General features: G+C 35.7%; 3 protein-coding genes across 4 annotated transcripts in view; all 3 read left to right on the top strand.

The window, feature by feature from the left end:
* The window catches only part of LOC142343044 (uncharacterized), a 54,004-nt gene extending 39,885 nt beyond the window's left edge, over positions 1–14,119 (top strand). The window contains exons 19-23 of the mRNA XM_075394730.1: positions 1,041–1,143; positions 1,209–2,430; positions 2,880–3,188; positions 3,617–3,957; positions 13,376–14,119. Coding sequence (XP_075250845.1) covers positions 1,041–1,143; positions 1,209–2,430; positions 2,880–3,188; positions 3,617–3,957; positions 13,376–13,595 — 2,195 coding nt within the window. The 3' untranslated portion in view covers positions 13,596–14,119. The remainder of the gene's footprint in view (positions 1–1,040; positions 1,144–1,208; positions 2,431–2,879; positions 3,189–3,616; positions 3,958–13,375) is intronic.
* Positions 1–27,500, top strand: part of LOC142342905 (argininosuccinate synthase-like) — a 251,670-nt gene that overhangs the window by 90,392 nt on the left and 133,778 nt on the right. The gene's annotated exons all lie outside the window — the stretch shown is intronic.
* On the top strand, positions 14,174–21,404 carry LOC142342308 (RING finger protein 32-like). Its single transcript, XM_075393601.1, has 3 exons — positions 14,174–14,674; positions 18,324–18,699; positions 20,652–21,404. Exons 1-3 carry the CDS (start codon positions 14,481–14,483, stop codon positions 21,297–21,299), a joined length of 1,218 nt encoding a protein of 405 aa, XP_075249716.1. The 5' UTR covers positions 14,174–14,480; the 3' UTR covers positions 21,300–21,404.

The raw sequence follows: 27,500 nt of genomic DNA on the forward strand, positions 1-27,500 counted from the left end.
ATCGGCAGAATAGTCCAGTCTTTGATTCCTAAGCGAGTAAAGAGTTTTTTCTTTTTTTGGAGGAACCAAACTTTTCAGCCAAAATAGCGTCTTTCTTTAAGATTCATGAAAATTCCACGTTTTTAAGAGTCGGTCAGCTTTTGGGGTTAATAGCGGTCATATTTCCATAATTTCCATAATTTATTCAGATCAAAAGACTACCAAAAAGAGTCTTTTGATCTGAATAAATAAATTGGCACGACGCATTTTTAAATTGCATTTTATGTCTTGAACAGTGTCGAGTTTAGGTCTTGAACAGGCGTCAAATATATGTTGCTCTTAACATATTGACCTTCGGTCTGGCGCCTTAGGCTGCGAATATAAATTTTAAGATTTCTCCTTATTTGTGCTTTTCTGAAATTAAGTTTATTTTATCTTTTAAACTCAAAATCAAACATAAGAACTGACATATTCTAGTTTTTTTACCCGGTCCATTTAATTTATGTTTTGCCCACCTTTTTCACTGCGCACGCAAGATTTATAGCGGCAGTCTTAAACCTAATAAAAGCGCTGCTTGGGGTCCTAGATCAAAAATACTGAGGATGAGAACACCATCAATAACGCTTAGAGGGGGTGGGGGTTACAGTGCGACTATTAACACGCGGCTGAAGACACTACTTCAGGCCTGCCTAAGTCTGATCATGCTCTCTCTTGGACTGCCGTGCATTTATATCACCCTATAAACCTTCAGTAGTGTTGATCTTAAGTGTTTTTGAATGACGCCAAAACACATCAAATACAATGAATGGACCAATGAATGTGACTTATATTTGCGTGAGTCCAAAACGAAGGCTTGAGTTTAAGCGAACGAAAAAGGCACCCGAAAAAGAGAACGAGGCAGTGTCTGATGATGCGTGAATTTAAACGAGGGCATGTCTGATTATGGGCCTTCATAGCCTGGAGGCATCTTTTTAAATAGGCAATTTTAAACGAGGTATTCAACCTGGATAATCCAGGATTGTAATGTTGCCGTTTACTATCAAAACTATGTCTTTCTTCAGGTGAGGACAATCAAAGTGTGGTATCACAAGAGAGTTCCACTAGTCCTCTCAAGGGCACTTCTGTCAAAGTACGACCTCCATCTCCTGTATCCTCTCTCGTCAGGTAAATAGAGGACTGACACGATTCTGACCTGTTTGGCTTAAAATTGATGGTGTCATTTTTTTCAGGCTACGAGCCAATCAGAACTTACGTGGATCAACTGAATCAATGGAGAGTTCTGTTTCTGAGGCAACCAGCAACGGAAGCAATGTTGCCCCAAAAATATCGGGAAAACAACCCATGGTTCCGCGACAAATTGGCGTCGCAGGTGGATCCAAAACTGTATCCGCCTTAGCTCGTCGGATGATGTCCGATTCAAGCCAAACTCGCAAAACTCCGATAACTTCAAATGAGGCAAAGAGTCTCCGAGAGAATCCAACAAGAGCTTCAAGTTCAGGAGCGGCAATCGGAACCAAATCCGAAATGACTCCCGGAGGTCCTCGGAGACCAATGGTTGTTTCGGGATCTCTTGACGACATTTCGACAGATGATACCAACAAAGACATTTCTGGTGCAAGTGACCTGCCAGAAGATCAGCGAGATAATCAACGCTCGGGTGAGAATACCTCAAGCGATACTGAAGACTCGGCGTCAAGTTCCCCGAATCTTAGCTTGTCCGCAATGCAGCAGCGAAACTCAGCTTCTGTACCTGCACGCCAGGATTCAAGCAACCGTCCATCGCCATCACAGGAACCTAGAGATTCTTCTCAGGGATACAACACCTCCAGAGTAATGCTAGGAAGTCGGCCTGCTGCGAAACAGAAAGACAAAATGGCGATGGAACAAGCTAATAAACTGTCGGTTAGAGCTACAGAAAATATTCCTGGAACTATGTCATCGGCTTTGATGCGAAGCAGGACCCCAAATTTAACCCGACAACATCAACAAAGACTTTCAACAGCTGAGAACCCAGTTGACAATCAAGGTCAAGTTTCAGCTCAAGGTCAGCCATCCAGACGCGAACGACGAGTCCCGACTGTTAGTAACGATTCCGGAAAAGATTCCTCAAATGGCTCGACGGATTCCAGGGGATCTCGTCAGTCTACAATTGTATACGATCCAAATAAACCAGACGCAAGACCAAGCTTGCGAGGCCAGGACAGTGTCGATTCAGGTCAAGTTCAAAGTGTCAACCCTGTGAATGCTGCCATGTCGAAAAGGTCAATATCATCTTCACCTCAACAGCGGATGCGCCAACCTCTGATTGGTCAATCGAAAGTGCTACCAGCGAAAACGAATGTTTACTCTCCGGGAGGTCCAAACATGAACGATCCAGGTGCCACACAGCAAACCCGACTTAGAAGTCAGTCAGCTGAAGCTGTTAACACAGCTGCAACCGGTGGTCAACAAGTAAGTAATAATAATTGTAGTTGGACTAGATGATTACTCTATGTGGCTTTTGAGCGCAGAAATTAAACTTGGTGACAAAAATTACAGCACGGTTATCAGAAGTATTCGGCAAGTCAATTCCTCTTGTTAAAACATTAATATTTAAGGTTAACTTGAGCTACTTTGCCATCTTTTCAATATATATGAGCAAAAGGTGGAAAACTGAAAATAAAGAACTGAAATTATAGATTTGAAAACTGTCCCAGCTTTGAAAATGTCGAGAGAACAATAACTTCTCAAAAAAGAAGCAGCATTGCTTGAAGTTTGAAATTATTAAACTGTGGAGCCATTTTAATCACCTTTTTACTTTTATCATCGACGTTTTTCAAAGCGTGCAATAACCAAATAACCAAATATTCAAAGCTAATAACCAAATAAAGTAACTCAGCAATAAATTTTCTGGTCAACAGGTGAACAACCGCCAGCCAGGTGAGTCGCCCTCAATCAGTGCAATACAGCAGATCCGGCGACAGTACGCATCATCCGAGGGGCCTCTCACATCGTCACCAAAACCCGCCAGATCTTCCAAATCTCGAGAAATAGTCCAGTCGTCTTCAGACTTACTGGGTGCAAGTAATTCCGAGTCGATTATGAGTTCAACTGAGTTAGCGAAGAAGCCGTGGTCTTTGGATGAAATTGATACTGCCATTGACAGGTTGCTGCAAGAGGACACGGCGAGGCTGCTAACTGAAGCGGAAGTCACTAACGCCATTGACAAGGTAGCTTATATTAAGCGAACGTGGAAACTTTCACAGCTGGTTTTGCAAGTTTGCATTATATTGTGGCGTATTTTGTTCTATTTCATAAAATTTGGACTTGGGGAGCAGAATAGAGCAAGATCAAATATATCGCATTTCAAAATTGATAAGGCAAACTGAAATGTTGGAACATAAGTAGAGTTGCATTAATGGGTAGATTATAATACACGTGAATGAAGAGGATATTTGTGGAAATTCAATTATGTTCCCTTTTACTGTACCTGGCCCCTCTAGACCTCAGAGACGGCAGTATAGCGTTCAAATAATAAATGTGACCTCAAACTTTCTATACTACTCTTTCAAAACAAACTATTCTTTTCTCTGAACTGTTTTAGTTAGGGTATTTGTAATGGAAGTTGCCATTTCAAAGTAATTAATTAACTTTCCAGGAATTGGAAGCCATATCTCAAGCCAAGATCCAAGAATCAGCATATCGCGAGTCATCAAGCAGACGATCCGACACAGCATCAGAGTCCAGTCCTGCGAACCAACAGCCATCGCCCTCGTCCAGACAACAACAACAACAACCACAGAACTCTCGTCAAACACAGGGCATCTCAGGGTCTGCGGCCGTGGCCAGAAGAGCTGCAACTCCTCAAGGATCAAGGGTTCCCAGACCCTCTTCGCCCTCGATTGCGAGAATCAAGCAGGCCCAGCAGCAGATCATGTCTCAGATGACGGTTGGGAACCAGTCAAATCAACAGCCAGAACAGAGTTCTAAACAGCAACGGTAAAACCATAATTGGGTTTCAGATTCACCATTCTGAGTTCTAAAGTTTGCAATTAGAGAGCAATTTTTTTTGACATCCTCATTTACTGAAATCCAAGAGCCAAGTGGCATATGATGAGGCATCGTGAGAACACAAGGGTGCAAAATGAAAAATCAAAACCACGAAAAACTTTTACCAAACCTGCAAGCCATAAATAACACTAAATGTGATCCATGAGCGTCCTGCATATTTGATTTTGTTATAACAATAGATAATCACTATTTGTGTAATATAGCTGTGACAAGCAGATATACAAAATTGTATTGAAAGATTGCATGAAACAAAAAATAAAAAAAAATGCTGAGATTTTCTTTGGCATAGCTCTTCCAAAACAATAATCATTCTTATTAGTATGACTGAGGTAGTTTTCAGCAGCATAATTTTGTAATTTCGGTTTTATTGCATTGCATGGCAGGAACTTTAATGGGATATAAAGGATACTATCTAAACTTTTGAGCAATCAGAAGCTATATGGTTCTTTGTTATTTCTTTGAACGACTTTGTTGAACATACAAAAACTTGAAATCAACATTTCTAATTTCTTCAGCCAATAGACGTGTACCATTGTGACGATTCTTACCTTAGTAATTAGTCGAAGTGAACTAAGAATTGCTGACGATTCTCGCCTAACTAAGTGAACTAATAATTAGCCCAAAGTGAACTAAAAAATTTTTTTAAATTCAGACTAGTCTTGAAAGAAAACGAGGATTGATATTGACCAAAAGCTATATGTACTACACTTACATTTACCAGCAACAGAAAGAATACTCTCAAAGATTTTTTTTTTCATTTTTCTCAATATTCTCTATTATTAGTTTTTTTAAAAAAAAATAAGGTAACACTCAGATCATTTGAAAAGAAAAGTGATGCCAGCAAATCTTTAAGTTGAAGTCTTGGCACTCAAATGCAAATTAAATTTTTAGAGCATACACTCAAGTTAGAAAGTTGAGATCATAAGATGAAGAGTAAGATGACTTTTCTCATTAAAAAATCGCACCAAGTCTCTTGAAATGCTGACTATTTTGCTCATTGGAGAACAAAGGATTGCAAAATTACTTTAAACAGCGTGGAGTCGTAATCCACAAAGGTCTCTGTCTTTATTTTTTTACTAGAATGATGTCAATATTGAATCAACATAGGGATTTTTCTTATAGCTGACGTCAGCCACTCAAAGGTTATTTTCAGAGACGCTTTAATTTTTATAATCGCAAGAACTGTATTGGTGCTATCTCTTTCTACTACTCACAGAGAAGTAATAGTGATCCTTTTTAACCGGTGTCTTCTATTTTTGTAGGACGTGGTTTAAATTGCTCGTTAATTTTTTTGTAGCACTATCAATTTATGGGTTTTTGAACGCTTAAGTATAGAGAAAAAATAGAGTGACCGGATAAAACCTCTTGGGAGCTTGAAGCTGAGCTGTTGCATTAGTTGCTGCATTAAAGTTTTGGTCCTGAAGATATGGACAACAATAGTTTTCAGCAACTCGTTAGTATTTATTGCTCATAAGAGTTTTTAACACCAGATAATGTGTGTGGCTGCCGCTGATTGCCTTCTAAATCTCCAGAAAATTTCACTTCTATGGAAATTGTTCTGCTTTGGTTTCCGTGCCTGGTTACTTGGAATCGTTGCTATTCAAATCTATGACACCAACAAGGCGGCTCGTTAATGTGCGTTCGCACATGATGTTCCGACCCGAGCTCATCTACATTTTTGACTAAAATGTCAACCAAATCAAGAGATAACAAAAATAGATGTTTGAGTTTAAAACAATCGTTACACATTCTATCTACTAATTGAATTACTAATGCCATGCTTCATTACAGCACCAACGTGACCTGACATTGAAGAGACTAGAAAAAAATAGCACCAACAAAATTTTGGCGGCAAAAAATGAATATCTAAATTTAAAAGCACCTGGTAACAACGTCAAAATGCAGTCAGATAAAACCTTAACTACACAAGTTTACCTTTTACTAACTATACAGCAGATGAAAAGTTTTCTTAACGAGACTAGGTAACAAGCCGACAAAAAGAACGAACAGTGAGGCGAAACTTGAAAATTAATCAACATTTTTTGCACCAAGAAAATTCAAAAATCTTAAAAAACATTGGTTTTTAATAAAAAAATCCTTGATAAATTACTAAAAAGTCATTACAAAACCAAAAGCACCCGTCTGTGGTCAGACTATGCCATAGAAACAAACTAAAGAGAAACTCAAAAAATTACAAACGATTTGCGAAAACACAAACCTTTGCTACCATTAAAATCAATACCTATCATCTGAATATGTATTTTTAATTCAGTTGTTATTTCTGCTATTTCAGTTGAAGGATTTATACTGAAAGATTAAATAAGTTTACTTGGGCCACATTTAAAAACCATTGGGATCTGTTATTACGCGATTGTTCTGAAGGAAGAGAAAAAGAAACGCAAAAAATGGCCATTCAATAAACGTTCAGAAAAACGAAACAACAGTGGCACATAATATCAATATATATGTTATTTCTTGAAATACACGAAATTCGATGGGACATCTGATTGATGAATAGAAGTTAAATTTGACGAAAGGAACCTATTCGCTATATACTGAATGTTTCGAGCAACATCATTCATTCAGTCCTCAATTACAAGCCTATGAGATCTGTGAGCAATTTACGGCTACCTAAAGAACAAAAACAGCGAATTCAGGAAAAAAAATTGAGCGACAAAAGGGTCGAAGGCATTAAAAAAATGAACTTTTCACTAAACACTCTTCAATTTTAAATTAATTTTTCAGGAGCAATGGGAAAACCTTTTTTATCAATATAATTTCAAAAAATCAACAAATTTAAACAAATACATTAGACGCACGAAAATTGCGGGAAAACACGTATTATCAACGCCATTAAATTCATTAGCCTTCAACGGAAGCCAGTATATACAATAAATGATGCCTCGAGGGGACAATAAGTTTTTTTGCCAATCGTATTTCATCAATAAGACCTTACAACAAGTTAATGACTATGAAAACAACAACAGAGAGAGGCAAAAACCACAAATTCAGTAGAAAAGTGCCTGAAGAAAATGTCGAAGCAACTCAAATCATAAGCTCTTCCCTGAAAACTTTATTTATGATCCGTTGAACTTCTTCCCTAAACCAATAGGGACTCTCAGCAGTAAGATGATGTGATAAGATTTCAAAAGGATCGAAAAACAAAATAAAGTACCCAAAAAAAATATGAATTCTCGTGGCATTGATGTTTTAAAACTAATAGGTAGAAGATAAAACCGCTAACCAGATTAATTTTGGCTATAGTAGAACGGAAATGGATTCTGTTAGAACCAACAATGACCAAGAGTATTCACGAAAAAAAATTAGGAATGGTTGAATTTCAAAAAAGTTTCGAAAAATTATTTTTAAACCCTTAACAGCCAGTAAACTCAATCTTTCATCGGAGCTCAATGACGATGCTCAGAAACAAAAACAGCAAAAACTAAAATTCAGTAGAAAAATGCGAGAAGAAAGTGTCGAAGACAATTAAACCATTAGCTATTCTCTGAAAACTTTCTATGTGATCCACTGAACGTCCTCTCTAAGCCAATTGGATTACAATAATCTTTGGATAATGTGAGAAAGAGTTCAAAAGTGACCAATAATTCAAAAAATCCAAAAAAAAAATTTAAAAAAATTGAAATCTTTGTCATTGAAGTCATATAACCAATAGCTAGAAGATAAAACAGCTAAACAGAATATTTTTAGTCGCAGTAAAAAGCAAGTGGGTCCAGTCAATACTGAAACTCACTAACAGTTCAAGAAAAATTTAGGAATTGTTATTGTTCAAATAAAATTTTCGAAAAATGATTTTTATTTTAACAGACATTAAATTCAATAGCTTTCAACGGAAGTCAATAAAAACGCTCAAAGATGCCCCGGTGGCAGTACATTTATGTTTGTCATGCATAGGTATTCATTATGAGATCACAGTAAGTATAATGACTATTAAAACAACAAAAAAAAACAGGAGAAAACCAAAAAATCAGTAGAAAAGTGCAAGAAGAACGTGTCGAAGCCATTTAAACCATAAATTTTTGTTTAAAATTTTTATTGGTCATCCACAGAACATCGTTTTTAAGCTAATGGGAACTGTCAATATTTGGATAATGTGATAAGATTTCAAAAGTAACCAATAATACGAAAAAATCCAAAAAAAAATTTTAAAAAATTGAAATTTTTTGTCATTGAAGTCATATAACCAATAGATAGAAGATAAAACCGCTAACCAGTTTAATTTTGGTTGCAGTAGGAAGGAAGAGGGTGCTCTCACCCCTGGACTGGCTTACAATTCACTATAATAAGATTATGATTCTTTAATATTCAAAAAAAAATTCGAAAAATTATTTTTTAAGTCTTAACAGCCATTAGCCGCCCCCTCAATGAAATAGACATGTTCACTTAATGCTCATTATGGAACATATTGCACTGTTAGTCAATGAATCCCTACCATAGGACTCCAAAAAAATAGTAAAACTTCAAAAAGAAATTCAAAATTTCATTCAAAATTACGAAAACTCAGAATCGAAGCCAAAAAAAACATGAGCAATTCCTTGAAAACGACGTTTTTTGTTCATTGCGCTTCATTCGACTATAAAGGAGTTTTGTCATTAATAGAACGTCGATGTAAAATGTGACTTGTCTCTAGGTGACTTAAAAAAGCAAAAAAGAGAAAAGTTTTATTAAAAAAAGGGCTCTCAATTAGAGTTCGATTTTTTTTTGATAGTGAACTTCCCTATGAGACCAGAACTAGTCTTTCTATCGCCTTGCATTCAACTTTTACGAACTCAAAATTTATTCTTTTTATAGAAATTTGAATTAATGTTTTCGTAAAAAAGATCTTAGTTTGAAGAAAATTGTACTAAAAGTGAACAATCATGCTAAAGATCCCATTGTTCACACAAAACTTCAATCCTCGATAACTCCTCGAAAAAAACGAAATTCAAAAAAATCTTTTTACTTTTGAGTTCTACGCTGGACCAGCTTTTTAATGATACCACTCACATTTCTCTACGACGAATATATCGATCGGCCAAAATTCACTGAACAAAAAAAAAAAAAACCCATTTGAGTATATAGTTCCTTCCCCCACAAGTGGGGTCGGAACAAAAAATGTGCAATTAAAATGCCTATTGTTTTCAATTTTTCAAAGTTTTTTAATATTTCAATATTTTGCTTCTGGCAATTGTTCAGTTGGTTTGCTGATTTTGTGACGATTCTTACATTAGTACTTAGTCGAAGTGAACTAAAAGTTTCTGATTTTAACCTAATTAAAGTGAACTGATAATTAGCCAAAAGTGAACTAATTAATAACTTTTTTAAAACCGTTTGCGAACAACTGTCCAATTGGTTTGCTGATCAACTTACGGATTTTTGGTTCTGCATTCAATTCTTTGAACTCATTTCCAGGACTTTTCCCGTTCTTTTGGTATGATGTGTTTACAGTTTTTGACAACACTTTGAGGTTTCATAAAAGAATAAGCAGGCAAATTCGAATGAGTGTTAAGTTTCATTCAAGGGCCTCAGTCGTAATTAGCAGTTTCGAAATTGCATGGTTTGCTAAAATTGCTGCAAATCCAAAATATTAAGATTTTTTCTTTAAATTGCTCATTCAAAAAACTATTTAGTTTTTTACACCTTCTTTTCTTTTTTGAGATTTTGAAAAAGAGTTATAAATTGAATCTAGTCAAAATTCATAAAAAACATTTTGGAAGTTACTTTTGTGTATTTTGATTTTTTTTAAATCATATTTATTGTTTTTGCCAATAATTTTTTTTAAATCATATTTATTGTTTTTGCCACTCTTTGTTTCTAGCGCCAAAATCAAGATGAAGTAAGACAAAAATGCAGGTTTTCCTCAAATTTAAGAGCTTTTTCATTTTCTTTTCATTCGACGGGCATTAAGGGCCCTTAAAAACTCAATTCGACGGGCATTAAGTGCTCTTAGAGCCTTTCAGTTCAAATAGTTTTGGAGACTTAAAACTTGCAAATATTTTTTAAAATTGGTGAAATTAAAAGCTTGATAAAATTTCCATTACATCAAGAAGCTATGCAGTAACCTCCTCTAGGGTTTGATAATAGGTTACTGCATAGCTTCTTGATGTAATGGAAAGTTTATCAAGCTTTTAATTTCAAAACTTATTTCGAATCTTTTAAAATTTTTTATCATTTTTTTCGGCACCAGGGTCCTAGGGAGCTCTTCCGGGGTTTGATTATAAGCTGTAGCATGATTTCTAGAGTTAATTGAATTGTTATCAATATTTTAATGACTCCAGCTTTAGCAATTTTTTGATAAAATTTAATTTTTCTGTCAAATTATTATCATGTTGCAAGTTCATGGTCTTTGTTAGCCATTATAACTATTTAACGCTTGAAACACGGATACTGGATAGTCTCTTGAGACAATGAAATGGTTTCGAAGATTTTATTGTCTTGAATTGTAGCATGATTTTGTTAAAATTTGAGATTGATTTCAGATTTTTTGAACTTTTTTTGTGCTTTTTCTAAGTTTAACGATCATTACAGGCCAATGAAGCTTTTCAAGTCTTGCAGATGGCTTACCTGACATAACTCCAGAGGCAAAAAAATTTTGAAAATGTTTACTGCGAAATCTAGAAGCTTTTCTTTTAAATTTTGCAATATTTTGCAAATTTGTGGAATATCAGTATTTTATTTGATTTATTTACTAACAAGGCTAAAAAACTAAAAGTTGCATAGTCGAATCAAGCTAAGACTAGGCTCACTAAACCGTGGATAGCTACTGACGTAGCCAACCGCTCGCCGGTCGTTTGAGAGCAATTTGGCCGACTTTAGTCGGTTATGTTCACAATTTTTCATTAACTTTTCACCTAATGCTGTTGGAAAATTATATATCCACTACACATTTTTTGTAGTTGTTATGCTTTTTTGCGTTCTTGCCTTTAATTTTTAAAAAATGTTCTATAATTGATTCTGAAAACAACCTAAGATTTTTAATCATTTTGTTTTTTTATACTCCAAGTTTGTTGAGTTTTATTTCTGTTGGCTCAATTGGCTCACATTTTAGGTAAACAAAAATCAGTTTTCTATTCAGTTTTGGATGGCATTTCAGCCCTGCTATGTTGTTTTTAACTTTGTTTTTGTTGTTCGATCACGTTTGTTTTACATTAGTCCAATATTTCATGTTTGACTCCTGATTAACTTCAGAGGTTATTTCAACGGAATGAAGTGTAAAATCGTTTCTGAAAAAGTACGCAAATACGTCAATGTCAGAAAACGAAATCAAAGAAACGCTAACGACCAAAAAAGCCCTGGCACTAAGACTTTCTGTTTGATGATATACTGGATCAAGTTATCAGTGTTCCGTAGTGTAGACTGCCAACTCGTTTTTTAGATGCTCTACATTTTTCAAACTCAAGTCCCTTAGTGAGGTGACCTAAGGCCGTTAACTGCCTTCTATTCCTTAAAAAGAATTATAAAATTCTATCCAGTTTTTCCCATAAAATCAAGTGCAGGATATTATATGATAAATATGAGGGTGAATAAACATAGACTCTCAATCTGCTGGCCGCCTAAAAATTTTTTGCTTGCTTTGCAAAATATTACAGCTGGTTTTCTGACTATTAAAAAGGAAAATTTGTTCGAAAAAATAAACATTGTTTGTAATATGCTGCTTCCTAACTATACATGAAAAAAAAGCAGCGCTCGAAAAAAAACTGTTTGTTTTAAAGACCTACTACCTAAACTTTTTTCGCGCGATTTTACTATTGTCTTAACCAATATCTCAGTTGTTTTCTATTAATCCAGTAACAGATGATGTCTTCCGGTTTGTTCAGCAAAGCTCAAAAGTGCAGGGACGCCAAAATTATCATTTCGATACTTTAAAACAAAAGGTCTTAAATGGCGAAGCGAGCGCTACCTTGGATCTCCTCTAATTCCCCTCGACCGCTCTTCTAAGCTGTTCCCTACTGTTTTGTCTCATAAATGGTTACCAAACAAGCAGATGGTTCTCGAGCTGGCAAAATATTTGAGCAAAAAAACTACTTGCACTATCGAGTATAGAACAATTTCGAGGCAATTTAAAAAGTAATAACTAATAATAATACGAACAAAGTGGATCACTAACAAGAAGAAACTCAAACGAAATGCCAAGGACATCTCAAATATCCTGCTCTCTAAACAGTTTTCAACAGTGTTGTCTCACTAAACTATTGTTTCCAACTAATTTCACCCAACGTTTAGACCCTCTAAATATCTAAGTTTTCATCACTATCGCTCATTTTATCAACTTTTTGCGTTGTCTCTTTTTCCTGGCATCTCAGTTCCTTCTTTCTCTCTCTCTCTCTCTCTCTCTCTCTCTCTCTCTCTCTCTCTCTCTTCTCTCTCTCTCTCTCTCTCCCTCTTTTTTTCTTTCTTTCTTTCTGTCTTTCTCTTATCCCTCCGCTGTCAGTAGGACTCTACTTAATCAGACAAAATTAATTTCTGAAAGCAAAATTACATCTTGCATTTGAAATCTGTTTCATTCCGTAGAAGAGCTCTGTTTACTTTGCAAACAAAGTGTTGCCCATTTACAATTTATCACATAACTGCTTTCCATCATTTTTCAACTTTCGTTTTATCTTAAAAAAGACCTTTGGACTGTTATGTAAACGAAATTACATCGCTTTACATCATTATACAGCTGACATCTCAGTCACTGTTTTATTAGTTAACAGAGCAATGTTGCCTGAAACATTTTAATCACTCCTTTTCCGCTATCAAAATCAACTGGTTGTGGTTGATCCCTGTCAAACACCGTATGGGTATGGTAAATAAATAAATGACTGTATCTCAAAAGGGCCGAGCAAACTTATAGAATGATGCCGAAAGGACCAAATTTTCTCAAAACAAAAAAATGACCTCTCGAGTTCGTCAAGGGGTCACTAATCCAAGGATATGGATCAACTTGATAAAAGCAACTAGCGTCGCGGAAAGTTTATCAAAATGGCAACAACGTACAAATTTTCATCACCTGACTCTGAATGGTGCAAGAACAATGTCTGTGCACACTTCTCGGGTAGGTCCCGTTCGGGTCAAATATTGAAAAGTCATTTCTCGTGACCTCGGGTTTACAAACTCTTATGTGGAAACTAGTTGCATGCCAAAAACTAGTTTTCTAACAATCTTCATTAAGGATCTTTGATTTTTGAATTTTTTGACGAGTGATGGGTCGACGAAAAATCCGAGTTCGTCAAAATTGACTTCGTGCGGCTTGTATTTTTTGCCAATAACTGTCTCATGTTATCAAATTATTACCTTTCAAACCGAGAGCTTTTCTATTTATCTTAGCCGAGTTATGGCGCACATTCAAATAAGATGAATGTTTCAGGAGCGCACCGCATGGTACTAGAAGGCAACAACCCCCTAACCCAACAGATCACCATTATCACAGCCAGCAAGCCCAACAACTACAGAATCAAAATGCGACGTCATCAGGGAGACCAAGTTCTTCCTCATCATCATCCTCGCCTGCCAATCAGAGCCAACAACAACAACAACATGCAGGACCTCCCGGGCCTTCGTCAAGGAGTCGAGTTCACTACTTATGAAAAACGCATTTGGCATTTGTTTCCTTTGACTCGGGAATAAATTTCTTCTCATTTTATTGCGTGAAAAATTTAACGCTCTTTTTGCATTAATGAATGACATTCAACTGTGTAAGTGATTTTAGCATGAACAAAACGGATTATAATATATTTAACAACGGATTCCATGAATTACTGAACAGGCCGAATTTATTCAAGCTGGTCGAAATTTAATCAACTTTTTTAACCACTGATTTTTTAAGCCGTCATTGCAATAAGTTGGGCGAAATTGTGTATGTCTTTTATGGAACCTTGAATGTTCTTGTATGATTGTTCATATTGGGTGCTGAAATTGCTATATCAATTGATGGAAGCAGTAATTTCAGTTTTGTTTCAATAGCAAAACTGCGGCAATGAGACGTCGAATTCAAACCCACGGAATCTACACTTTTAATCGTGTGTTATCTTAATAATTTTGTTATTTGTGTATATTTTGGCTTTGAATTAACATTACCAGTTATACAATTGGAATATATTTTTGCATTGAATTTTTTTCATTCAATTCTGTTGATCACAATGTTTGCACGTGCGCATAGTATTCACCTTGCTTGCTTTTAAATCAACGTTTTTATATCTTAATAAAAACACATTACATAAGTAATCGATACACTGCTCAAACCTATACGGCAGAAAATCGACAAAAACTAGGAAAAGTTTGAACAAATCAATTCTTATCAATTAGCTGAAAAAAAAAGAAATTAGTCAGCGGACAATATAACGTGCTCTTTTTCAGTGATATGCAAAACCCGCATATATGAAATATTGCAATAAAAACTTTTGTCTGAATTTCCTTTACATATAAAAAATTTCACATTGATGTTCATTCGCAACTTTGCTTAATAATCCGATATGAACAGTAGCCTTCGTAGAAGGGACTTACAGCTCAACGGAGGTCGAGGAAGACACAGCGGCGGTGCGGGTTCAAAATTAGCGGGGTCAAATGGGGGTACAAGTATTGCGTTGGTGTCTGTAGCATTACAAGACCACATTGTGAAGAATATGACGTCACAATATGACAGGACGAATACAACCACTAACAGCAGGTATGAACTATCCATTTTTTTGGCTTGAAGACAGCATCACCGAAACATCACCGTGAAAATAGTTGAGTTGAAAACAAATTATTAGATATCACTTAAATGTTGTTTTTTAAAAATTGGTAGTTCTTCTTGTGTTTTCATTAAAGCGAAAAATGCAAAAAAAATTTGACAGAGCAGATTTTTTCTCATAGTTTTTTTCAAAAAATGATTCTTGACCACTTTCGTTAGATATGGAAAATAACACATGAAATGCTTTCAAGTGATAGATTTTGGAGTATCTTCGTGGATCTGCATTTCTATTTCAGTTTTGCCCTGACACCTGTCGGGGTAAAGAGTAGTTGAAAAAAAAACCAATAAATATATATCAAAAGTTAAAGAAACGGAAATTCAATGAACGTGATTACAAAGAGGGAAAAACCAGATTCTCCCACAGCAGTCCATCTATTTAGTTATCAATCATGTAACAATCATGTTCACAATGCTAAAGCAATGCATCAAGTCTGCCGTAATCTAACGATTTTACGTCCCTCTGAAAAGATTTTTTTTATTGAAGAGTTTAAAATTAATATAGTTGTACAAATAAAAACTTTTCACAAAACATCTCTAAAATTATTTTTTTTCTCGAAAATCTACAAGAATTAGAAACAAATCACACCTTTGAAAATAATAATCTAGTTGAGCTTCTCTTGAAAACAAATTATTATATAGCACTTTCATTTCTGTTTGCTAGAAATTAATATTTTGACAAAGCCGATTAAGTTTACTCAATGTTGTACTTAGTGTTTCAACAAACAAGAAGCTTATTGGCAACTATCCTTAGACATGAAAAATAACCGATGTAAAGTGATTTCAAGTTATTTGTTTTGCAGTATCCTGGGGGTGAAGAGAAGTTGAAAGAAAAACAAATATAACGAATTTTTTTGAATAAAAAATAGGTTTTCATCGAACATGAGTTCAAAGAGTAAAAACCAGATTCTTCCGGGTCATCCACCTATATAGAACAACTTTAATCCTCACTCTGCTAAAAAAATTTCAAATCACCAACTTTAATCTAATGATTTTACCTCAATCTCAAATGAAATATATACTTGAGTTTCTCTTTAAAAAATGATTACATATCAACTTAATTATTGTTTCCCAAAAAATAACTCTAATTTTTCTTTTGGTTTCCCAAAATTGAACGTTATGAAGATAGCAGATTTTCTTAAGAGGTTTTTGGCAAAAATGACACTTAATTTCCACTATCGATAGATATAAAGAAAATATATAAAAAAATTTTAGTTAATTGATTTTCCAGTATCTTGATGAATATCATTTTTTTCTGTTTGGTCTTGACATCTGTAGGGTGAAAAGAAGCTCAAATAAACCGAAAGTTAAGGCAAATTGGTTTTCCTTCACCATGAGCTCAAAGATGGAAAAACGGGACTTAGAACTGCCTAAGTTGAAAAATATTCATGCCCATACTGCTAAGGCAAAGTTCAACGGTAATCTAATAGTTTTACGTCCGTCTTCAAAAAAAGAACTTTTTTCCTGATATAAAGAGTTTAAATGTAACATATTTGCACAAAAATATTTTCTTATATCACCTCTAAATTTATTTTTCCGATACCGAAAATGTACAAGGGTTAGAAACAAATCCAATCCTGTGAAAAGAATGATTTAGTTGATCTTCTCTTTAAAACGACTTTTTGTATAGTAATTTAATTGTTATTTGCTAGAAATTAGTAATTTGACAAATCTGATCAAACCTACTCACCCTTTTTCAACCAACAAGATGCTTACTGGCCACTATCGTTAGAAATGAAAAGTAACTGATGTAGAAATTTCAATTGATTCATTTTGCAGTATCGTGGATCTCCAACTTCTATTTCTTTTTTACCCTGACACCTCTGGGGGGTGAAGCCAAGGTAAAAACAAAACAAATATAACAAAAGTTATACAAAATCGGTATTCCTCGGCCGTGAGCTCAAAGAGGAAAAACCGGAATGTGTCGCGTCCAACCAACCATGTAGTACAACTTTAATGCTAACTCTGCTAAAAACATTTTTTATCAATTTTAATCTAATGATTTTACCTCTATCTGAAAAGAATAAATAAGTTGAGTTTCTCTTGAAAACAAATCTTTACATATCAGTGTGATTGCTGTTTTCCAGAAAAAAAGGTTTTTAAGTTATTTAACAAAAGAGATTATTTTTTCTGAGTATTTTTCAGAAAAAAAACGAGGCTTACATTCCAGTATCGCTAGAGATGGAAAGTAAGTAAACACAAATTTTCAAGTGAATGACTTTCCAGTATCCTCTTGGAGCTCAAAGAGGAAAAACTGGGTTCTCCCGCGTCAGACCATCTGCGTTGAACAACAATCCTGCTCACAATACTCAAGCAATGCATAAAGTCAACGGTAATCTAATGATTTTAAGTCCTTCTGAAAAGGTTATTTTTTTCCTGATGCAAAGAGTTTTAAAGTAACATACTTGTACAAATAAAAAATGTTACATCTCTAAAATTATACTTCCATTCTCAAAATGTACCAGAATTGGAAATTATTAACACATTTTGTATCATTTGTTATGTCCTAATCAACATAGCAAGAAAAAAAACATTGATTCAAGGCTTGTTTTTTTGGTTGCTCTATTCTTGTAAATGTTCCTAATATCCACCCAATTTCTCGACTGATTAGTGTAATTTGATCTCCTGGCTCTTCTCTGCTGATAAGGAATCATCAGTTTTGCTCTAGTGCTGTGTTTGGGTTGTTCAACTCAAAATTTCTTAGTGTGGAGCAGAAATCATTTTCTATTGTTTTTACTTAATTGATTTGTTTTGACTTTTCTAGCCATCAATAAAGCACACTGCTACGATCAAAGCTGGTACTGAAAGTTAAAAATGCAATAACAGATCTACCAGTTACGTCATTTGTCCAATAATGGTCACTTGCATCAGACAGTTGACGTAATCTTCAGTATCACTGTGAACAATTTTGCCTAACGCTGTAGCCTAATGATGTTCCGCTGCGATTACGCAGGAACTAAAATTATTATTATTAATTAATATATAAATTTGGACTTTGGGACTAGTAGTTTGGACGGTCGCTATTAATGGTTCCCTTTGGCCTGTCAGCCTGGTTTAAATTGGTTAACAATTACTAACGTCAAAGAGCAGAATCTTATATGCACTTATAGGGAGTTCCAGTAGTAATTGACAGTAGAAAGCACCTTCTTTTTTATTTATTTGGAAAACAAATAGAGATCTATACTTTTAAAGCCTCATTTAGCAGTGTAGCGCTTTTCTTTAACTCTCCTCTGTTGCCATATCGTGTGTGAGGGTATTAGAATGACGGAGCAAAACTTACCCGCGACAATTTGTCTGACTCAGCCTTTTTTTGCAATGGATTGGTAGGGCCAAAGAAATTTAACTAGGTAGTGTGGGGTGTCAAAAATGATATTTCACTTTTGTCTCGATCAGATCTCTGTCTAATAAATTTTGGAGGGTGTGTGCACGTTGAATTATGTCAATGAAAAGTATAAATAAATATAAAGTGAAATTTGAAAAATTATCGATTTCTCAGCTAGTCGCAGCAAGAATCGAAAAACTTATCAAGTTCGTTTTCCAATTTGCCCAAATGATTATCCCAAATCTTTGATCTTCTTTGTTGCAGAACTCAGCAGTGCCCCGATATCAAGATTCCCAAGAAACCAAAAGCAACATCAGTAATCGATACAGGACTCAAGTACAAGCAATCTTCATCAACTTCTTCATCAACAGGCAAATCTAACCAGTCCACAAAATTCCCTTACCAAGAGGAAGAAAAAGATCACGTGATACAAGAACATGAAGACAGGTCACGTGCAGTTGCAAAACCATCTCTGGCTCAGAAATTGGGAATTTTGCCTCCCGGAAGCGAGTTTCAAAGCTCTATTTACGAGAAATTGAGTGAACAGCAATGGCAGAGTGTGAAGAAACAAGCGGGACAGAGGGGAGATTATTCAGCCGCTTGTGTCATTTGTAAAGAGACTTTAGGCGCTCAGAAACATGTAAGTTGTGACTATATTAGCTCTTTCAGACTGCAAAGACATAAATCGAAACACGAACTATCATAAGAAATATTAAACAAATACTCTTAGCAAAATTTCTATTCAAATTTTTATCTTTTGAATTTTTTAGCTTTATTCTTGCTCACGCTAATAAAGCTCCAAAAATCACTCAACTGCTTAACCTAAAATCACGGCTCAAATGTGAGATCTATATCTTAACACCACAAAGTGAGAAGGCTGGTTGGTATAAACACGACTATTAAACTGTTTTAAACTTTAATAAATAGGACACGAAACATTGGCGTAGGTTAGGAATTTTTTTGAAAATGGAAACCATTGATGAGAAGAGCGCCAAAACAAAAATATGAAAATTATGCGGCGAAAATAGAAGCCAGAATTCGGATGCATAGCAAGATAAAGAACAAAAGACTAAAATATACTGTATTAAAATAAAACCAATTTTGAAACAAGTCCTCCTCTGCAGGTTGGTACGGCTGATATTATTAGTAATAAAATAAAAATATCTTTACAAACGTTCTAGTTCGTTCAAAATCTAAGCTACTCTTTGACTGTAAATACCTATGAATTTTGGGAAAAATCGTCAGAAATAAGTTATAATTGGGAACTAAAAAGTCATACAATTTGAATTTAGTCGCACAAATACACGTTCCACTAACAACGTTTACACCAGATGACATTTATATATATATATATATATATATATATATATATATTTATACATACATATATATATATATATATATATATATATATATATATATATATATATGTATATATAGAGATATATAAAGATATATATATATATATATATATATATATATATGTGTGTGTGTGTGTGTGTGTGTGTGTGTATATACATATATATATATATATATATATATATATATATATGTGTGTGTGTGTGTGTGTGTGTGTGTATACATATATATATATATATATATATATATATATATATATATATATATATGTGTGTGTGTGTGTGTGTGTGTGTGTGGGGTAATTAAACATTACACAACTGACATGTGCAATTAAATGGAGGGTTCGGTTCAGTTTTGTAAGTTCACCGCTAGATTAATCGGTGATCTTACTAAAATTCACCACAATTAGCCGCTGAAATATGTAATTTCTCCTCCCTTACAAGGGTTCGAACCTCTCACCTCCTGCATGTCATTAACTTCTTCTTCCACTGCGCCATCTCTCACTACCTTCTGATATTTTTTCTTTGAAAATCAATCAAATTCATTCTACTTTCTGTAAAACATGCGCAGTGAATTTTTGTAAGATTTGCGATTTTTAGCGGTGAAACTACATACTTTAGTGGTTAAATGTGGTGACTTTTTGTAAGTTCATTGCTTACTCTAATGGTGAAATTACATAAATTCACGGCTTAGAAAAAAGTGACAAAAAGATGTAAGACTGAGGGATAGTTTTAGTGGGAGGGTAAATCTAACAGTTCCTCACTTGCTCCCCATTAATTTCATCGCATTCTTTGCTGATCTCACACAATTTTAACAAAAACGGTGAATTTATGTAAGTTCACCACTAAGTTGAGCGGTGAATTTATGTAATTTCACCGCGTTCACCGCTTATCTTACATAACTTGGACACTTTTTTCGAAGCGGTCAATTTATGTAATTTCACCGCTACCAGCGATAAAGTCTTTTTTCACCCCATTCACCGCCTAATTTATGTAATTTCACCGCATTCACCGCTTATCTAACAAAAATTTCCGCATTCACCGCTGATCTTACATAATTTTGCGTTGAATGGTGGTGACACCTCGAGCCGGGATTGTTGTCATCGGTGTTTGTTTCTGGGCAGCACGCCAGAGCTGTTCATGACCCCAATTACAGAATTTGAGTTGATACCTAGCGGGGGTGGGGGTGGGCAGGTCCCTCTTTTTATGTTTTGCACAAATTGATTTGTTTCAGCTGATAACTTCATGTTCACACACATTCCATAAAACTTGTCTGGAAGCTTTCGAGAGGTTCACGGGTAAGAAATGTTGCCCAATGTGTCGAAAAGAGCAATACGAGAAACGAATCATCCACGAAGCGAGTCGTGCTTACAAAACCCAATGTGCAATTCGTATTCAAGCAACGTGGAAAGGCTTTGTCGTTCGGAAGTGGTATCAAAAAGTCCGAGAATCGAAACCCCCTAAAGACTCAAAATTACGAGAAAAGTTCTTCATGAACAAGTTTGAAGAAATAACACAACGAATGCTTACAATGTATAACACCGACGTCGATTCATTCTTTCGAGAACTTGACGTTGATTTAAGGAATAGCCGACAAATTATGGAAAGTTTTAACGAGCAGCAAGCTTTAGAAAATCATCAATTATTAAACATTGACCAAGATTTTTGGGATGATGTTTGCGGAAAAGCTTTTTCGAGAATTGATGATGGTTCTGAGTGTCCAATTTGCATGTTCCAACTTGTATCGAACAAAACTTTGTCAATCTGCTCATGTACGCATGTGTTCCACGCCCAATGTTTGAAAACTTTTGAAGAGTTGTCGCTAAATGAACAAATTTTGTGTCCTGTTTGTAGGTCAACTTACTACTCCATAGATAAATAGTTTTTGATAAATTCATTATTCAACATGGCGAAATTGGCTTCACAGTTTTTCCTGGTATATGATAACATAGATAAAATTACAGAAAACGATAATATTACATTTAAATCTTCGACAGGAGTTCGATAAAAAATATAAATGAGTCAGTTCTAATTTTGATTTTGAGATGCACGTATGGCGTGAACTAAGTACGTGGTTATCTTTTAAAGTAACATGCCAATTTTAGTTGTGAAACAGCGAGGATCTGATGCTGGTTGTGACAATTAAAGAGAAAAATTCAAATTTAACGAAATGTTAGAGATTTTGTGAAAAATGTAGACTTTAAAATAAATTATCTGTAAACGACTGGATTTATGCAATTGGGCCACAAAGTTTTGCGTGGATTATTTTGCATTCAACATTAAACAATAAGAGCTTTTTGGTCAAATCCTCAGTTATGTTTTTGTAGTGGCACTTTTAATGTTATATAAACTGCGTGAAAACATTTGAAAACACATAATTTATAACCATACGTTTGACATGACATCCTTACGTACAAAAGAATAGAACAAACCAGTATAATAATAATAATAATAATAATAATAATAATAATAATAACAATAATAATAATAATAATAATAATAATAATAATAATAATAATAAAAATAATAATAATAATAATAATAATAATAATAATAATAATAATATTGGTTAGTCCGAAAGAGCAGTTAAAGATTTATTCAACGATGGACTGTTTTTCATAAAGATAAGGCAAAAAGCAGTGAGTCATTCACAGCTTTGCCGCTAGAGAAGGCGCTACCAGACAGTACCTGTTTGCGCTATACATAACACTGATATGTGAACTAACTAAGTTGCAACAGAAAGTAAGTGTACTGCATACGTAATTTCCGTAAGGTTAGAATGTCCAATTGGGATATGATATAATGATTATATAGTTCAAGAGTGTTTATACTAGTATGTGGATGGGGCTTGGTTTCACTTCTCTTGGTTTCTCCTGTACCACACTTCCCCCTCTTTGGGAAATTTTTGTTGTTTAGCAGTCAAAAATTTGGTTCAGGCACTCAATGTCGTCGGTGTCCAAAGAAGAGATCGGGCTGGCACTTTGAATGGCTGTGGGGGTATCTGGAGGCAGAGCTCGCGTGTGAGATTTCGTCTTTTTGGGCGGTGTGTTAGTCGTCTGAGATGACGTGTTCCATCGTTTGTGGGACATCTTGTTGCTGATTTGGCTGTTCGAAGATTCGTGTCGACTCCGCTGCAATTTGTAGTTCCGTTGGCGCCGGTATTGGTGCGTTAGGATTGGTAGGGTGGTCCTCTTCCGAATCGATAAGTATCGTAGTCTTTAAGTTGGGACTATCTGGATAGTTATTAACATCATATCGTCCCGTTTGGGTTCTGTGCTGTGATCAGTTTTATTGTCCGGAATGGGTTCTTTGCCTTGGCGACTTGGTCCTTGTTTTTGCATATTCCCCGTTCGGGCTTTTCTGGTGGATGTGATTTTTCCTCTTTTGTCCTCTTCATCTTTTGGACGATTAGGTCCATTGATTTTCTGCGCGGTCCTGTTTGGGCCATGAAGTCCATGGGGGGGGGGTTGGAGGTGACAATGGTAATTGGGCTTTAATGCCGGGAGTCGGAGATAAGGCTAATCACATCTACAGTCTCATAATTGCTCCAGGTGTCTAAGTAGGTGTGTACCAAGGATGCTTTTCTTCTTGGTTGCTGTTGTTGGCGTTTTGCCTGTTCTAGTTTAGATTGTGCCAACACAGCTTGTTTTGACTTCGTTTCGAATTGTGTTGCTTTTTGAATGTTTGTCTTTTTAGTTGGCTTGACATTCCTCTTGCGGCTCTTCGTGTTTGCCTTGCGTTGTGTTTTCTTTTGTTTTGTTTATACATTGAGATTTGAGGGTCCTGGCTGGTCCTCGTTGTCGGGGTTGACTCCTGTGTTCTGTTGGGCGTCCACTTGTGATTTTTCATCGTCTTATTTTGTTTTTGTTCATCTAAATAGAATTTCATTATTTTTTTTTCTGTCATATTCTCCTACCGTTTTGCATCCAACGAATTCCATTAGGCGTTCTTTTGCTTGTATCGTTCTTAATAGAGTTTTTGTGTCCGTTGCTATTGCTATGTCGCTCTTGCGGATTACCGTATCTTTCCTTGTGTGAGTATGAATTGTGATGGTGCGTGGGGTATAGTTTGTTATGGTCCTGTCTGGGATTATAGTCCATAGGGGTTTTAATGTACCCCTTGGTTCTTTGGCTCTGCGCATTATAGTTTTGCGTGCTACTTGATTTTGTGTTTTAACTAAAACTGATGTTTTGTCGCTAAAGGTGATGCTTAGTTTGTCAGGTATTATGCGTGTTGGGGAAATATGCTTATGTTTCGCTGAGGTGCTTGGTAGCTTGTTGGCTAGTGGTAGGTAGTTTGAGTCCGAGTCAGAAGTTGCATCGCTTCTGTATTGGATGTCGACTTGGGGCTCGGAGCCAGATTCATGGATCCATATAGCCAACTCACTGATCATTAATCTTTTCAGCTTCTTCTTGTCTAAATAGAATGATTTTATTTTATAGTAGTTTAGATTTTTTTGAGCTGGGTTTTTTAAAATGTTCGTTAGCTTTGTGTTGCGCGGTCTGCCAAAATGACGTGTCAAAAGGTGTGATTCAATTGGCGGTGTTTGGTATTAAATTTATGTTTTCTATAACGTGTGCAATTTTGTCTCCTAGTGTTTCCTCTTCCCATGTGGGGTCTATGTTCAGTACCGAAAGGCGCCGTTTTAGTGTTTTTATCATGCCTTCAACAAGGCTTGTTCCTCCATGGTCTCCTACTGGTGTAAGGATTAGTTTGATGTGGTTGTCGTTACAGAATATTTCAAAGTTTTGCGATTTGAATGCTTGGGCTTGGTCGCACCTGATAGTGCGTGGTATACCATGGAATTTTATGTAACTTTTTAGTTAGTTAAGGGCTGTTTCTATGTCGCAGTTGTGGTATGCTTTTGCATGTGGGTATCTAGAGTATCTGTATATTGAAACTAAAATATATGTGTCTTTATTGTTATCAGTGATTGGGACTGTGAAATCTAGTTGTAGTTCTTGGTTTGGTTCTGTGAGTGTTTTTAGTTCTGTGTGAGTGTTTTTTGTGATCACTGGTTTTAGGTTCTTACCTATTGTTGTGCATGGCTTGCAGCTTTGTACTATGAGCTCAATTTCTTGATGTATTCTGGGGAACCATATCAGTTGAGCCATGAAAATCATTCCCGCTTGTCCCGTATGGGTTTTGAGAATAGATTGTAATGCGATGTCACGTAATTGGGGTGGTAAATATAACTTGCCATCGTAAATTATACAACCCGTCTCATTAACTGAGACGTCTTTTCTAAGTGAGTGCCAGAATTTTGAATAATGTTTTAATGCAAGCCGATCCTCATTGATGATCAGTTTCTGATTCTAGCTCTTTGGTTGTCTAACTTGATTACTTCGGCAATGAATTTTTCATTTAAAACTTTGTGGAGATTGGATAATTGGATTGAGGTTTCACCTGGTTGGGTTTTTTTGAATGGGTTTTTCTACCCGGTTGGGATCCAGGGGTTCAGTTCCTTTGCCCATAATTGATAAGTTTTCTGTTTGTGTGCCTATCGTAACAGAACTATTGTTTGCTTTCGATTCACTATCGGTGTTAATTAGAGCTTGGTTGCTTTGGAGAGGAACGGAATTCATTTTGTTTTTGGCTTGGAGTTTTTTCAATATGTTTTGATCAAAAGTGTTTTTAAATGGTCGATTTCTAGTACAAACGTTTTTTTTGTGTTTGATTTTGCTAATAATTTTTTAGAATTTGATAACAATGAAATAAGAGGCGACTGACTTTGGTAACAATTAGGGCTAAAAGCGTGCTTGCTTTTGCTGTTTTGTTTTCTTTCGCCCATAACGTAATTAAGCTTACTGGATTTTCTTGCGTTGTGATTGGTTGAAATTCTGTGTGCATTTTGGAGTGTGTTTGAATGCGTTTATATTGTTAATCACAAAGTTGTTATCGCTCCCTGATATTGGTGGTGCAGCGGATATTGGGTATCTGCTGAAGTAGTCTGCAAACCCCATACGTTTTCCTGGTATATGGCTTTAAATGTAAATGGGAGTAGTTTATTTACGCATATGGTTAGGCGGCTTTGGTATGTTTTATTTCTTCTGTTGTTTTTCATAGCCGATAGGAGGGCTTGGTGATCTGTCTGCAGTTCGATGCAGTTCGTATTTTTGTTCGTTGCTTTATAAGAAACTAATGGCATATGCTATAGGTTGCCAATTGTTATTGATTTGTTCCTAAACCGTTTTTGCTTGCGTCGCATCTCACCCTTGTGCTTTTGTTTGTGTCGAAGTGTTTATTTTCGATTATTTTTGTTAAGGCGTTTTTAATTTTTGCGAATGCGATATCATGTTCTGTGCTCCATTTTAGTTTGGTACTCTTTAACTTGTTTTTCGTGGATAATAGGGTTCTTAGTGAGGCCGTGATATTGGATAGGTTTGGAATAAATTTTATCATATGGTGGCTGCTTCGATGAAGGAGCGTAGTTGTTTGAGTGTATGCAGTGTTTCCATTTGGGCTATGGCATTCGTTTTTCGCTCTGTTGGGATAATCGCACTTGGGTTTATTTTATATCTTAGCCATGTAATTTCGGTTTGTAGATATTCGCATTTTTGTAGGCTTATAGCGAGGTTTTCTTTGTCTACTTTTTTGTCTCCTTTGTCTCTTTGTCTTCTTTGTTTTCCTTGTGTTCCTTTTGTGATAATTTTTATGTCGTCTAAGATCGCGTGGGCTGAATAAAAATTGTTTGGTGTGTAGTCCATTACCTTTTGAAATGTTGCGGGCAGGTCTGTTAAAGCGTAGAATCCGTTTATGAATCTGTATGTAACGGTCGCGTTTTTTTGCGTGTCCTTGCGGAGTGGTATTTGGCTGTTGGCATATTTTAGGTCCATTTTTGAGAAATATATAGTTCCTGTTTTGTTTTGTAGTTCATTTTTTTTCGATATCGTGTCCAAAAGGTGATCTAGGCTTTGCATCTGATATTTGATTTTCTGGATTGCATAGTTTATTTCTTTTGAGTCTAGTGCTAGTTTTTTTGTGTTGTCGTTTTTGACCGTAATTACTACTGAACTAATAAAGTATTCGTCTGAGCATTTTTCTAGTTTAATGATTTGTCTGTTTGATATTTTTTCAAAGTTATTAATTTTTCAATTCTTTTTCTACCTTATCGACTAAGTGTAGCGAGATTCGTATTCTTTTGTGCTGGGTTGGCTCAAAATTTTGTTTGAATGTCGATTTAGTTATGTGGTTTTTTCACCTGCCCATGTGGTTGCATAGGTGAGGGTACTTCTTAAATATGTTGTGTGCGGTTTGTTGGTTCTCATTTAGGTTAATGTTGAAAATTTTCTCACCTTTTTGTGTTAGTGCCAGATGTATTCCCAGTTTTTGGAGGACGTCTCTGCCTAGCAGGTTCACTGTGTTGTGTGGTACCACTAGAACTTCACTTTTTCTTGCGGAGCTGGTTCCAGGTTTGATATCTATTAGATGACACTTTGTGTTTTTATTTTGTTGTTGTTGAAGCATCTAAATTCGCCCAGTTGGGTTGCTCTTTTTTTACATTCTTCCCCAGTTTTGAGGTCAGTTTATCTGCCGTTGAGTGTGATATGAAGCTTCGGGGGTTTTTTGTCTCTACTAGCCATTGTAGTTGTGTTTTTCCCGTGTGGGTTTCCATCCAGAATTCTCCGATGTTGGTTTTGTTGATTTTGTTGATTTTTGTTTCTGGCCAGTTTTATATGAGATTTATGGTGTTTCAGTCCTCCATTGTTTCACGTATGAAGCATGTGCTTTGTGGATCTATGTTTTCGTTTTCTGCCAATTGCGTGCTTCCTGCTTGTGATTTTTCGTCTTTTGAAAATGTGTTGATGTTTCTTACTCTTCTTGTGTTGTTTTGGTTGTTGCTGTACTGGTACGTGTTCTGTGGGTTCCTGTTTTGTGTAGTATTTCTGTGTTGTGTTCTTTGTGAGGCGCGGGGTGGCATTTCTGCTTTGCACATTTTGACATAGTGGCCTACTTTCTTGCAGATTCTGCATATTTCTTGTTTGGCAGGGCATGTGTTTAGATGGCCTGGCTTGAATTTTTATCCACATTTCCAGCAATCTAGGATGGGGTTCGTTTTTGGTGTTGGTAGGATGCCGGTCCT

This window comes from Convolutriloba macropyga, chromosome 7 (genome assembly GCF_964194025.1).
Source record: "Convolutriloba macropyga chromosome 7, txConMacr16.3, whole genome shotgun sequence".
In the NCBI taxonomy this organism is placed as follows: Eukaryota; Metazoa; Xenacoelomorpha; order Acoela; family Convolutidae; genus Convolutriloba; species Convolutriloba macropyga.